The sequence below is a fragment of the Sander vitreus genome, chromosome 23 (genome assembly GCF_031162955.1).
Source record: "Sander vitreus isolate 19-12246 chromosome 23, sanVit1, whole genome shotgun sequence".
Lineage (NCBI taxonomy): Eukaryota > Metazoa > Chordata > Actinopteri > Perciformes > Percidae > Sander > Sander vitreus.
In genome coordinates this window covers 19207058-19221794 of record NC_135877.1, presented here as the reverse complement: position 1 = coordinate 19221794, position 14737 = coordinate 19207058, and the positions used below count along the sequence as shown (strand labels likewise).

Genomic DNA, 14737 nt, shown 5'->3' with positions numbered 1-14737 from the left:
GCTGCAAACACACCAAAAATGTATTTTTATTAAATAACTGACGCAAACTAAAAAACCCACAGCACTACTCAGCACTATCCGAGTGTGTGTGAGTGTGTGATCAGCACTGGTTAGAAATGTGCTGAGCTAATCCTCCCCAGGCTGGCTGAAACAACCACACACAGATTGAACCAAGTGACGGCTGACAAATACGTTTTCTTAATGAAGGTCCTCACAAGTATCATGATTCAAATGTTTACCAGAATGTGATCGTGTTACACATCCTGTGACTGTTTCCTATGAGGGAAATAACTCCAGAAACACAAACACACACACTGTTAAAGTCACTGAAGCACTACAGAGATACAGATGTATAATATCATAATACAGTCTAACATGAACCAGACCTGATACACACCCAGCTGTCTTCTAGGAATTACACACCCACACACCCACACCCACACACACACACCCCCACCCCACCCCCTCACCCCACACACACACACACACACACACACACACACACACACACACACACACCCACACACACACACACACACACACAAGCCATTCTTGGTGAGTAATGCATTATGGGTTTACCGACTTGGGGTCCAAAGTTTTATTGAAGCAGAATGGAATTTGAAAACACACTGAAACACACATTATCATCTTACTATGTTCACATTCATGACACACTGATTATTTACATTATTGTTCGATCTACTGATTATTTTCTTGATTAATCATTTGGTTTGTAAAATGTCAAAAGCCCAAGTGGATGTCTTCAGTTTTGGCCGATCAGACAGAAATCTTAACAACTGAGAAGCTGAAAGTAGGGAATGTTTGGCATTTTTGCTTAAAAAACGAGTTAAAAGACTCATTATCAAAACCAGTTAATTTTCCATTGATCGTGTAATTGATTAATCCGCTAACTGTCTCAGCTCTTCATGGTTGCATTGTGGTTTTGTTTTTGCTTTTAATTGGTGTCACTTACACACACACACACACACACACACACACACACACAATAATGTAAATCATATATTTGTGCTTTATATGACATTCTAAGAATTGTCATTTCATTACACCTAAATGCCTATTTTTAGTTTTTCTTACTGTTTTCAGTATTTGTTGCAGAAAAAGCCCATTCCACATAGAGTAGACATCATTCTGAAGAAAATACTTCACAGTTATTCTAATCAATGTGGCTGCACACTGCCTGTAATGCTGACCAAGTAGGGGTAAAAACAAACCACAGAATTCACCAGCAGGTAAAATGTTTGACTACAACACTATCTTGTGGTGATGTAATGTACTACAATCTGAGTTTTCTAAATTACAAAGTGGTGAGAATGAAATTTAAACTGATCCTGAACCAGGTTTAACCATAAATACATATGCTATGATATGCTTAAATAATAAGGCTGTTATTGACCCAAAATTCAGACTTGATTTTACATATTCACTATTATACAGTATATATACAGTATATTTATACAGCAATTTTACATTTTACATTTTGTTTGGTCAACAACTGATTCCAAACTCAAGAATTACATTTTAATCTCAACTTTAAACCTGAGAGAAGAGAAGTGCTCAGAGAAAACAAATGCATATTTGAACATTTACTACATCTGCTGAGGAAGAGCATGCGAAACGATCAAAAGCTCAACTACTAATTGGACCTCGTGGTCAAATACTATTTAAATATGACTATTGCTCAGACGTTTATGAGGTGCAAAAGGGTCTTATTTACGGTATTTAGAGCATCACGAGACACTAAAATGCTCCCATCAAAGATACAATGATAATATCAAAAATGATGAAAGGTATATATGTTCATTCATTCATGTAATATTTTGATTAGACGACATAAAGAGTTTCCAATTTAGTAGTTGCATAAAGTATGAATTAATTCTATTGTAAATGGATTAGAGCTTCATTTATGTAAAGAGAAACATCTAGCCCTGGGGCTTCACACAATAACGGAGATAAAGAAACAGGAAATAAAAGGATACACGCACGCACACACACACACACACACACACACACACACACACACACACACACACACATACATACACACACATACATACACACACACATACATACACACACACACACAGTATGTACTCACATGTGGCGGTGTGTTGTTGTTGAGCTGGTCCTGACTGACGGCTGAAGCTGCAGGATGACAGTCCAGTGACACTCGGCCCCGACAGGCAGTGTGACACGCATACTTACAACCTGCAGAGACATGAATTGATCAATGGAGTCATTGATTGATTCACCGATTGTAAAACAAGGAAAGGAAAAGGTTCATCTTAATGACACGTTTTTAAAGTCATGCGTGAGGTACGTGCAGGTGTGTGTGAAAATGTGCGTGTGTCTGTAACGTATTATGTAAATACTCTTTTGATATTGACAGTCTGTCAGTTGAGGTCAGAGTTCCCACTTGCAAATGAAAACCAACGACATGCAAATTCTGTCACATGGAGGAGAACATTTTTTTCAATAAAGGTCACGCGGGATATGACCTGTATTACAGTACATTAAATCCCAAATAACTCCAATTTAGTTTTTCTCCTGCCAGAATTTTTAGAATCAAACTGGATTTATTGCCAAGTAGGTTTTCACATATAACGAAATTGCTCTGATATTTTGGTGCATAACAGTCAAAATAAACATAGTAAGAAAAAATAATCAAACAAGTACAGCATAGGTCAAGAAGAATCATAAATATAAAATAGAAATCTACCATAAAAATATGTCAAACAAAAAGAGCTGTACAGTGTTTAAAATAAAGAGGATAGAATAAAAATATATAATGTGCAAATGTTTATGTTATGAAGAATATATCCAAAAATCAATAATGATAATATATATATTGATATGCAGACACAGTTGCTGATTTTTAACTGATAGACTGTATTTAATATAATTGTGATGTATTCTAGATGACGATACATTAAATAGGTTTGAATATGGCACACTTGCATTAACAACCTGCAGTCTAAAACCCGCAAATGCTCATAAATGAAAAGCTAATTCTGAGCTTACAGGCCAGAATGTGAACACAAATACAGTTTTCTGGATCTTAAAGGCCCCATATTGTAAACCCCCCCCCCCCCAAAAAAAAAAAACTGATTTCCATGTCTTTTTTGATTATAAAGCAGGTTGTGCTATATAAACACTGTTAAAGTATCAAAACGCTCAGTCCACAGAGAAATGCACACAGTCGATATTCAGAAACTGTGCCTTTAAACGAGCCGTCAGGACTTTCATACAGTTGTGATGTCACAACTATACCATATATAGGTGGAAAGTGCCGCTACAGTGCCGTTACAGCCATTCCCCGACTGCAATGACGGTGCAGAGAGTCCAAGAGCGCAGATTAGGAAGACTACTACGGTATCACTACTCGATGGGAGTCGAATGCAGATGTGACTTGCGCCGTCTGTGTCATACTGAAATTTGTGAAATCCATAAAATAATAAACCTTTTTCATTACAAACAATAACAAAAGATGCAAATCATTTCAAAAACGTTTTAGCTATCCATGATTGTTTGATTGCTAGTTAGCTCAAAACGCCATTCAAGTGACAGCCTTTGTTGTGTTTGATTGCTAACTTGTAGCCAGCAGTGTACGAACTTCGTTATGTAGGTCCATTTTTATTGTATTATCATTACAGAAGTCTCTCGTTAGCAGGTTCTTGTAGGCTACTTCAGCCTCTAATCAGGGATCATGCTGTGAAAATGTGATGCCTTACGCTAAATAATAAATTACTGCTATGTCGCAAAGTGACGCATGCGCAACTCACATCTGCACTCGACTCACATCGGGTAGTGACACCCGGAAATGCCGACCAATCAGAGCAGACTGGGCTTTTTCAGGAGGGGTCTTAAAGAGACAGGCCCTAAACAGAGCATTTCAGACTGACAGTATGAGAATTTTTTAATTATTAAGTTAATGTTTTATTTTTAAACATTAACGCATGTAAACATGTTCTAGAAACCCAAAATACAAGTATCAACCTGAAAATGAGTCTGATATGGGACCCATAAAATTACTGAACAATCAATAAATAAAGCAATAATAAAAATGGTCAGAGAAATGTTGGGAGATAACATTGACACTTCTTGCAGAAAATATGCAGAACTTTTAGTAGTTCTACACTGTAGTATTGCTACTTATACTTGAGTAAACTATGTGAATATTTATTCTCTAATCATGTGAATCTATCACAACATACTGATATTATCACAATATTAATTCGTCCACATTGCCCACCCTTAGGTCCTTAATTATTACTTCTATTCTATCAGACATGCTAACACACGCACGCACGCGCACACGTACGTGCACGCGCACACGCACACGCACACACACACACACACACACACACACACACACACACACACACACACACACACAGAAGGACAGGCCAGAATCCAGCAACACCATGAAGTATTGAAACACTGAAGGGAATGCGTTCCCTACCTGGTGACCTCTTTCTCACTTGCTGTCCAACTTTATCCGACAGTTTGCACATGGCTGCTCCCATCTCCCATCTTCATCTTACGCACAACTTAACATCCTCCACACACGCACAAACACACGCACTCTCACTGCAGTCTTTTTCAGTGTCTCTCGCCCGTGTTCTACTCTACATTCAGCCTCTATCAGACTTCAGATGCTGATTTGCGTAGAGCCACCACTCTTTCTGTTTCCCTGTCTGTGTTGTTGTGCTGAGTGGGTGATTTAACAGTCAAATGGAGGCCACAGTGTGATGGACACAGACAGGGAGAGGAGGGGTGCTGCTGCTGCTGCTGCTGCTGCTGGTGGATGCAGGACTGCTGACTCAGTCATCCACAGTCACTCTCTCTTTCGCCTCTCCGCTCTGTTTCTCTTTGCTCACTTACGTAGCTTGTTATGACTACTGTGTCTCCCCAGTTTCCTGCGGTCACTCTCTCTCTCCATTCATCCGTTCACCCTCTCATCTTTTTTGACAATGAACTTGATCCACAGAGGAAGAGCCTTCTACATCCAAACATCCAAACACCCATCCCATTATGCATACTGCATGGGTTTTTATTTTTGGATGAGTCATCAGTTGGTCAGTGAAATATCTCAACAACTGTCAGATGGATTGTCATGTAATTTTGTACAAACATGTATGATCCCCAGAGGATGAATCCTACTGACTTTGGTGATCCTCTGACTTTTCCACTTGCGTTCACCATGAGGTTGACTTTTCTGGTATTGAGTGAACAATCGTTGGATGGATTGCCATGAAGTTTAGTACACACATTCATGTTTTCCTCCGGATGAATTGTAGTAACGTCTAGCGCCATCATCAGGTCAAAATCTTAATATATCTATTCGTCACAAAACCTCAACAGGTCCACCAAACCATATGACCATTGGGGTCCTTTATTCCAACCTTTTAAAGGAACACGCCGACTTATTGGGACTTTAGCTTATTCACCGTAACCCCCAGAGTTAGACAAGTCGATACATACCCTTCTCATCTCCGTGTGTGTTGTAACTCTGTCTGACGCCCCCAGCGCTAGCTTAGCCTAGCACAGATCCTGGAGGTAACCGCTTCCAACTAGCCTACTGCTCCGAATAAGTGACAAAATAACGCCAACATGTTCCTGTTTACATGTTGTATAGTCACAGGGTGTACATATAACAAGGTCATATGAGACACAGACATCTTCTAACCGTACAGAACTATATTCTCAGAAAGGCGAAGCACTGCTACTTCGGCTACTTGGGTGGAGTGATTTGCTAGCAGCACCTGAAGCCCCATGGTGAGGAGCACAGAGCAATAGAGTCAACAATTACTAGATAGTAAAAGCATGACCTTGTTATTTGTACACCCTGTGACTATACAAATCACAACAGCACGACTGCCTCGTACTGCGTAGCACAGTGTTGTACTGACAGAGTTTATCTTTGTAGATCTTATGGTCAATCTGTGTTTTCGTTTTTCGCCATCTTCGTTCTGCCTTCCTGCATTCTTTCTTCTGATTAGCTACTGTCAGGGCATTTCTCCATGGTGCTTTCTGTTTACCAGACCTTATTTTAGTCCTAACAGGTGCTATGACATCAAGTACCCCGAGTATTTCAGAATTAAACTGATTGAGATGATCTTCTACAGACCCTGCTGCTGTAATTAATTTATTAGATACCAATTCCATGAAAGTAAGACTGGTGTCGTCAGTAATATACCTTTTTGTTACTGATTTAGATTGTGTGTGAATCACTGGAGAAACTACTGCATCAAAGAAAATGCAGTAGTGGTCAGACAGAGCTAGATCCGTAACATTAACACCAGCAAGTCTAAGACCCTTACTGAGCACCAAATCCAATGTATGGCCTTTCGTGTGAGTAGGGCCATTTACATGCTGCGACAGCTCGAAAGTATCAAACAGGGCACAGAGATCTTTAGCAGTGTTATCATTCGGATTGTCAATATGAATATTGAAATCACCAGTTAGGATACAAGAATTAAAATCAGTACATATTATAGCATTTCAGAAAATTCATCAATGAAGCTTGTACAGTATTTTGGGGGTCTGTATAAGGTAACTAATAAAACGCTTGGTGAGGTTTTTACCACAGTACACAAATACTCAAAGGATTTGAATTCACCTAGTGAAATCTGTTTACATTGAATTGTATCTTTGACAATAGCAGCAACACCACCGCCCTTTCTGCCGATGTTTTTATTAACCCTATTAACTGTGTAATGGGGACAGGAGGTCCTATCTGTGACAACAGTCTGAATGGGGAGATGGACCGGTGGTGGTGTTGATGGCAAGGGAGTACAGTAGGGGGAGCTAGTGCTGTAAAAAACATCCATAACTGATGCCAGAGACGGCGAAAGGGATTTCAGGGTATGTGTGTGTTGTGTAAATAGTCAATTGCGTCATGAGGACCGCACAGCACGCTGGACGTTAGCGGCTAGCACCTGCGAGCCCAGCCTGTTAGGGTGAAGGCCATCTCTCATAAAGAGAGAATGTCGATCCCAAAAAAGACTAAAATTGTCAACGAAACCAACATTGTGTGCCCCACATGCAGACTGAAGCCAGTTGTGCAGGCTAAAGACTCTGCTGAAGCTACCGGCACCGTGGCCCAGTGTTGGAATGGGACCTGAGATAAAAACAGATTTGCCACATTGTTTTAAAAGGTTAAAAAGTTGGCTAAAATCTTTTTTGGTCAGTTCCGACTGTTGGCGGGCTGTATCGTTGGTTCCCACATGGACAATGATCCTTTTTATGGAAGTTGGGAGTGAAGGTAATAGAGCCCGGTGTTTTTCCCGGATGACAGTGACCGTAGCACCGGGGAGACAGTGTGTAGCTGCATTGAAAAAGCGTACACTCCTGATAATGGAATCACGATGATCAATGTAGTAGGGGAAAAGAGCGGATGAGGGGATGGAGACTGGGTGCTAACAGCACCGTGGGTGGACCAAACAGGTAGTTGTAGTGGTGGAAAACGGGGCTGGGGCCTTGTTGGAGGGTGTCCAGCAGCAGACTCGGGACGAGGGAGGCCACCAGATCTTCTGGCTTCATCCCTTATGAGCTGACGGCGAGCGGAGGAAACCCCTCGCCGTTTCCTTTGGAGGTCAATCAAGGCATCCCTCTGGTCGTCAGCTACGGTGGGAGCCAGAGCCAGGTGGTCACCTGCCGTTTGCCTGTCCGCCTGAAGCGGGGCCGGAGCCTGCACGGGGGGCTGAAACCTGGAGGGGAGCCTGGAATGGGGTGTCTTGCTCGCACCTGCCGTTTGCCTTGGACGACCACGGATCTGCACCACGGACCACGGCGACTGCGGTGTAGAGCAGGCTATGCAATTGTTTGTCAGGGGAAAAAAACTGCAGGGGCCTTAAGACCTTTTCAATACCATAATGAATGAAATTTAAGACTTTTGTCAACAACTAAGGCCTAAATTCAGTTTATTTCAAGCCAAGTATCACTAAACTTGCACTTCCCCATTGCTGAGAATAAAATCCGTTTTATGTCTGTGGTACAATCCCAAAGCGCCAATAACACGAAAGCTGATTGGCTGCAATATAAGTTGCATGTTGGTCTCATTTGCAGTCATAATACAGCAAAATTATATTTGGACTAACGAAAGAAAGAACTAACATACCACAGAATACATTTTGTTCTCCTATTTCTTCTACAAATTTTCAGAACATTACATCATGGATCTGTATCTGAAAGCTTATTCTTTCTGCTGCTTTTCTCTTCTTCATTCTCCTCCTTTCTTCCTCTCCGTCTCTCTCTGCTGTCTCTCAGGGATAAAAGCTTTCCTCAGACGCCAACAATCGATCAGACTCAATCAGAGGAAAGATACACAAACTCTTTAACCTTTTATGCTTTTACTGTAGAGGAAAGATTTCATGTACAGAATACACAGACTAGAGGTTTGAAGAGGAGGGAATTATTTTATGTGTTTTGATTGTCAGATTGATAAATTAATGAAATGGTATGTTCAATAAATAATGCATGTTTGGTACGACTTGCTATAATGATATTCCTTTTAGGAGGTATAAATCTGAACCCTCTATTAAATATAAATATTAAGCTCCTTTTATTAGGATGAATAACAAACTAAAACATTGAGATTTACAGGTGAATGTATGTATGAGTTAAATTGACTGATTAATGATAAATGTGTCATCAAATAACAGAAAGTGCATCAAAATCTCAATTTACTTTTGTAAAAAACAAAAAAACAAAAGAAATATTTAAAAAACAATGTTAATATTAAATCATGAGAATCAGTTTGACATAATATCCAGTTTTCAGTTTTTAGCTAAATTTGTGTGTTTGTTAGTTTGTTTTTGCTTTGCATACATGAAATAAGCATACATGAATTGTTTATACATATATTATATAAAACTACAATTGTTAGTATAACGTTCTGGTGAATTTATAAAATTGACAGATGCAGCCAAAACAACAATTGCCTCTGCACCAAGGTTATTATAGTTTTGCATTTTTCATTAGTTTTTATTTTTATTTCGTTTTGACTTTTTGTTTTCAAATTCAGTTTCGTTTTAATTAGTTTTTAAAGCGGGTTTGCTAGTTTAGTTTAGTTTTTATTAGTTTTAGTCTTTTTTTGTAATATGGGTTATTTGTCGGGGGATTCAAAAAGATCAGAAAAAGTATTGTGTAATAATAACTCAATAAAAGCATCATACAATTTTAGAAATATGTATTCATAATGTATTCAACAATAACACCAGTACATAAAATGTAGCCTACATATGGTCATAAATATGTAAACAGTCTACACAAGACGCAGTATGTGCAAAATGTGTAAGTGACGTGTTCCAGGAAAAAAAACTAAATAACCAACAGACTAAAGAAGACATCAACAGGTGTTTTCAACTTTAGTTCGAGTAAAGTGGCAAACTTTTTGAAGTCAATCGAGTCACACAGTTGTGTAGACATCCCAGTATCAATCCACATATTAACCCACGCTTCCTCCCGCTTTTGGTGTTCCTGCGTATAGAGGATTTTCACGACGCATCATCAGACCCGAAGTCGCCATGTTGGAGGTACTCCGCATCACAACAAAGCACAGGCACTGAAGTAGATCCCGAACGGCGTCAAGGAAAATGGTTAATTATTGCCGTGTTTTAGGTTGTACCAATAGGTCAGACCGAGAAAAACATTTGGGATATTATCGATTTCCAAAAGTTATTAAAAATCAGGGAGAGGAATGCCAGAAGTTATCAGAGGAAAGGAGGCGCTTGTGGTTGGCAAAGCTCAACCAGGATCTACGAGGGAAAACTCTGTCTTGTTCGGTCTTTGAAATGAAAAAAAAAAACTATTGAGAGTCACTTGGCTACACCTTGAGTATCACAATGATATCATACAGTTAAGGTTAGGTTGATTAAAGACGTTATTGCATTACTTACTTTGGCCTTCACAACACATTGGTCGTTAATGACTTGGTACTGCGTCTCCCTCACCCATCCACACACCATCTGGTTATAAGCCTCCAAACGTTTGTAGGATTTAAGGTCTTCCGCTGTGTATGGGCTTGGCGAGAAAACCAGGTAGTTGACTATATCGGGATATGCAACTGAAGGAAGAATCACCGGGTCGCCATGGATCCAAGAAGAGGGAGCCAACTGTTAGGGATCTGCACTGCCAGTAAACTGTAATTTCTCAAAATATTGCGCCTTTTTTGTGTCCTTCCATGCCTTTGCATCTTGGACTCGTTTTGATGAGCTTTCCTGTTGTTTAGACATAAAGTATTAAAGTATCCAAAGTGCACAATACTCCATTACTCCATTCAGTTGTTTACACCGAGTGCCTCCAATATGGCTGCGCATCCAGGTTACCACCCAGAACGTGACGTCGGTGAAAACCCTCTATTTACTACCCAGCAGCTGTCAGGTCGCCGGTGAAAGCCCTCCTGTAGTGTTCTCTGTCCTGCTGTTGTCTCTGTCATGCTGCCTGGCCCTGTATCCATACATCCATGCCCGTAACGTTACCGGGGTTAGCTTCTGTTTCGGGGAAAGGGGGCTTTGTGTTCTCCTTTACCTTGTTAAGGTAAGCTAGGTTAGCCTCCTAGCTTGTGTGTGCTTCTCAAATGTACTTTCAAATTCGTGGGATTTTTTCCCTGTAATAAATTGACCACATATTTTACCACCTTCCACTGCAAGGCGCTTTTATCTGACACAGTCATAATCAAATAGGACTGCCGCTTTCTTCCGACTTTCGGTACCGCTATGATGCCAGGCGAGAGGGACGGAGCCACGGACATGTTGTGCTCAATTTGATGTGGAATGTCGGGATTTCTGGATTCCCAATCGGAAACTATACATGTCTACGGGAAATGTCATGGTCGGAGAGATATAACGTTATTTGCTCTGAAAGATCGACAAAGGACATTTACTCGATCATTTTATTTTATTTTAGTTTTGCAAACAGACATTACAGTTTTAGTTTAGTTATCGTTTTTTTGTAATGCCTCGTTTTTATTTTTATTTCAGTTAACGACAATGTTTTTTCCCACCTAGTTTTCGTTATTTCGTTCGTTTGCGTTAAAGATTATAACCTTGCTCTGCACCAGCAGCCTGTAAATCACCACACAGAGGGCTCTTATTAAACCACACACTGGACAGACTCAACAGTTTTTTCTCCTGTGTGTGAAACGGGTTTACATTACATACATTAGGCTCTCTAATCAGGTCGGTGTGTGCAGAGAGAAGCACAATGGAGCTTCATCTCCTTTAAACACTCGCCTGCTGAAACATACTCCATTCCACCACAAGGCCACAGGTCAAAGGTCATAGTCGGCTAGAGCGCTGCCAAGTTTGGCCCCTGCTACCTTTGTTTTGGACCACCATGGCATTTGACATGCTCATGCTTATTCTCCTATTATTTTGAAAGTGCCGTAAAATCCTTAAAGTAATGACTCTGAAATGTACATTTCGTGCAGCTAAAAAGTACATAATCTGAGTTTTACGGCAAGTAAAGTAAAGTACAATGCCGGTAAACTGCTCTATTAAATTAAAGTTTGTTTAATCTACAATAAATTACATGAATTACGGTATTCTTCAACATCAATATTTATTTTTTGGCCTGTGGCCTTCCATCCAGATACATTTTGGCCCCTCAAATGAAATAATTTGGGCACCTCTGCTCAATACCAAATTAAGCGCATTTCAAGCAGCGCCAATGCTATGAAACGGTACACACTTCCTGTTTCCTAAATGGCTGTGGCATTGTTTGAAAGTGCAGTGAACGTCGTGTGGATGGATGAAAGGTTTTATTTGTATACTTTGTTAATATTTTCTTTTGCAAACGTTAGATATTTACAGAGCTGAAAGACATATTTAGCATTACAGAGATTAGTTTGTTAAGACGTTCCCAAACGTTAGTTGACGTCGGGGGGTGACTGTGTTGGCAGATCTTGCGAGAGTTTGGTCCTGATACAGACACAGGTCTCAAACTAAGTTTATTTTCTCCTGATGTGTCTGTCTGAAAAATGCCATTTTAGTGTCAGAATGTTCTGGAGATATGTGGCTTGTGAAGAATGGGTCCAATATTTACTTTAGTGACTATGACTGTGTGTGTGTGTGTGTGTGTGTGTGTGTGTGTGTGTGTGTGTGTGTGTGTGTGTGTGTGTGTGTGTGTGTGGACAGGTGTTTGCTGAATACAGCAGCCATCTGTTCTTTTCTGTTTCTTAATAATGTGTCTTTCTTTCCTCCTTTTCTTCCTGGTGTTTTGTCATGTAATAAGTATAAATAAAAATAAATACAATTATCATATTACCACAACACACGCACACACACACGGGCGTGCGCACACACGCACACACACATGCGTACGCGCGCGCGCACACACACACACACACACACACACACACACACACACACTTCAGTCTACACGGTCACTTACTAAAAAGCTGCAGACACAATGTATGCGACAATTAAACTTGTTTTTTAGCCAGACATTTTAATATTTTGCTCCTACATGTAATATTTTTTTGTTTCAAGCTGCCACAGAACCCTTGTTCAGCTCACTTTACAGTAAACACTGTCGCTCTTGGTTTTCACATACGCGAAGAGAAAAGAAAAATAGGGGAACAATTGCAAATAAGCTGCTAATTATAGGGAAGGACAGACAAAATCTTCCCTCCTGGAGTCAAAGCCCAGTCGGCATCACACACTCAGGACTCACCGGAGTTCCTCCACAGCAGACTGACTTCCACTCGTCCGGAGCGTCGCATCACTTTCGGAAAGCGATAGAAAAATCTCGACACTCTCCTCAACGTTTTGCCAAAGTTTTTGGCAAGGCCCATTGCTCAGTACACACACTCTCTCTCCCTCTATCAACCACACACACACAAATACACACACTGATACAGAATCCAGACGACGATTTAAATCAAGGGATAACTCAATGCATATCCAAAATCATCCTTCACTGTCACCCATGATGTCTCTCTCTCTCTCTCTCTCTCTCTCTCTGGCTCTGCTGCAGGTCTAAACTGGTCCCTCCCCTCACACACACTGACCTCCATTTGCCTGCTGTCCCTTGTTTGTTCAGTCGCTGTGACAGTTTGGCTCCACAGAAGACAAGATACACTCATCTGTGGCAGCTGATGACTGACACACACACACACACACACACACACACACACACACACACACACACACACACACACACACACTGTAGGCAGCTTTAGTATTTTGCACAATGGTTCAAAATGAGCCTCCGTCCTCTGTGATAAGCTACGCTACAACGTGAAACTCTCTTTTTCTCGGCTTTATGATGGTTGGCTGGTTTTGGCCTCTTATTTAAAAAAGAATATGACCTGCTCTCATTAATATATTATTATGTTAAACACTACTTTAAACAATTTCTGCACACAAATACACACACTGATACAGAATCCAGATGACGATTTAAATCCAGGGATAACTCAATGCATATCCAAAATCATCCTTCACTGTCACTCCACACTTGGCTCCACACACACACACACACACACACACACACACACACACACACACACACACACACACACACAAATAATATGACCTGCTCTCATTAATATATTATTATGTTAAACACTACTTTAAACAAGTTTGTTTGTTTTACAATCCTTTTGAATCAAACATACAAGCATTTGTTTTGCTCTTCCTACCGTGACAGGCAGACGTGGTATGGTAAAACGAGTATGATCTTGTACTTAAGTAAAGGTATCAATACCACAGTGTAGAAATACTTACAAGTAAAAGTACTGCATTTAAAATCTCATTGAAGTTAAAGTACAAAAGTATTTACATCCAAATATACTTAAATGTGCTAAAAGTAGAAGTACTCATTATGCATAATGACCCATTTTATTTATATACAGTATATATTAATAAAACATAATTTAGATACTTTATATTTTGTATTAATAATCTGAATCTGCAAAGTAACTAAGGTTATCGAATAAATGTAGTCAAAGTACAATATTTGCCTCCAAAATGTAGTGCAGTAGAAGTCTAAAGTAGCAGGAAATGGAAATAATCAAGTAATGTAACTGGCGATCGGAGTTAAGCACAGTATTTGAGTTACATTCCACCACTGCAGTCCTAGAGGAAACACTCAATATGTATTTGTATATACTGTATATTCATAGCAGTCCTTTTTGTGATGAACATTATTGCCCACAACACAAACATGTTGGATAAAACAAACTGACCATTTTGCACGAAAGGTCATTTAAATGAAATAAAAGACCCATTAGAGATGGATTTTCTGTTGTTTAAAATGACAAAACTCAGATGGAATTCAACAGAACCAGGGAGCAATTAGAGATCCTTAAACGCTTTCTAACACACACACACACACACACACACACACACACACACACACACACACACACTGTGTATCTGTTGCAACACTAAACCCGTCAGACAAAGAAGTCTCTGTGGCAGGTTTCTGTTACTTCATCATGATGAGAGACACAAAGAGACGAGAGAGAGAGAGAGAGAGAGAGAGAGAGAGAGAGAGAGAGAGAGAGAGAGAGAGAGAGAGAGAGTGTCCAGGGAGTTTTCTTATCCAGTCTCATCTGACCCACTTTGAGACACACATTGATGTAAAGTGAACAATTTGGTTTTCTTCAGTATCAGTGTCCACATCATTTCCTCAAGTACTGTGCTTAAGTACTAGTAGTATTGTACTTTTGTGTACTCCACTACAACCTTAAACAACTACAACAGTAAAA

The 14737-nt window shown here is 40.0% G+C and overlaps 1 protein-coding gene across 3 annotated transcripts in view; it reads right to left on the bottom strand.

The window, feature by feature from the left end:
* The window catches only part of rassf3 (Ras association domain family member 3), a 78685-nt gene that overhangs the window by 55570 nt on the left and 8378 nt on the right, over positions 1 to 14737 (bottom strand). The window contains exons 1-2 of one of the 3 annotated variants that reach the window (XM_078243180.1): positions 12697 to 12832; positions 2117 to 2226 (exon numbers count right to left, since the gene is read on the bottom strand). In XM_078243180.1, the coding sequence (XP_078099306.1) occupies positions 2117 to 2226; positions 12697 to 12817 (231 nt within the window). In that variant the 5' untranslated portion in view covers positions 12818 to 12832. Of the gene's footprint in view, positions 1 to 2116; positions 2227 to 4480; positions 4560 to 12696; positions 12833 to 14737 lie in introns of those variants that run through there. The other 2 variants (XM_078243181.1, XM_078243179.1) reach the window with 2 other exon arrangements.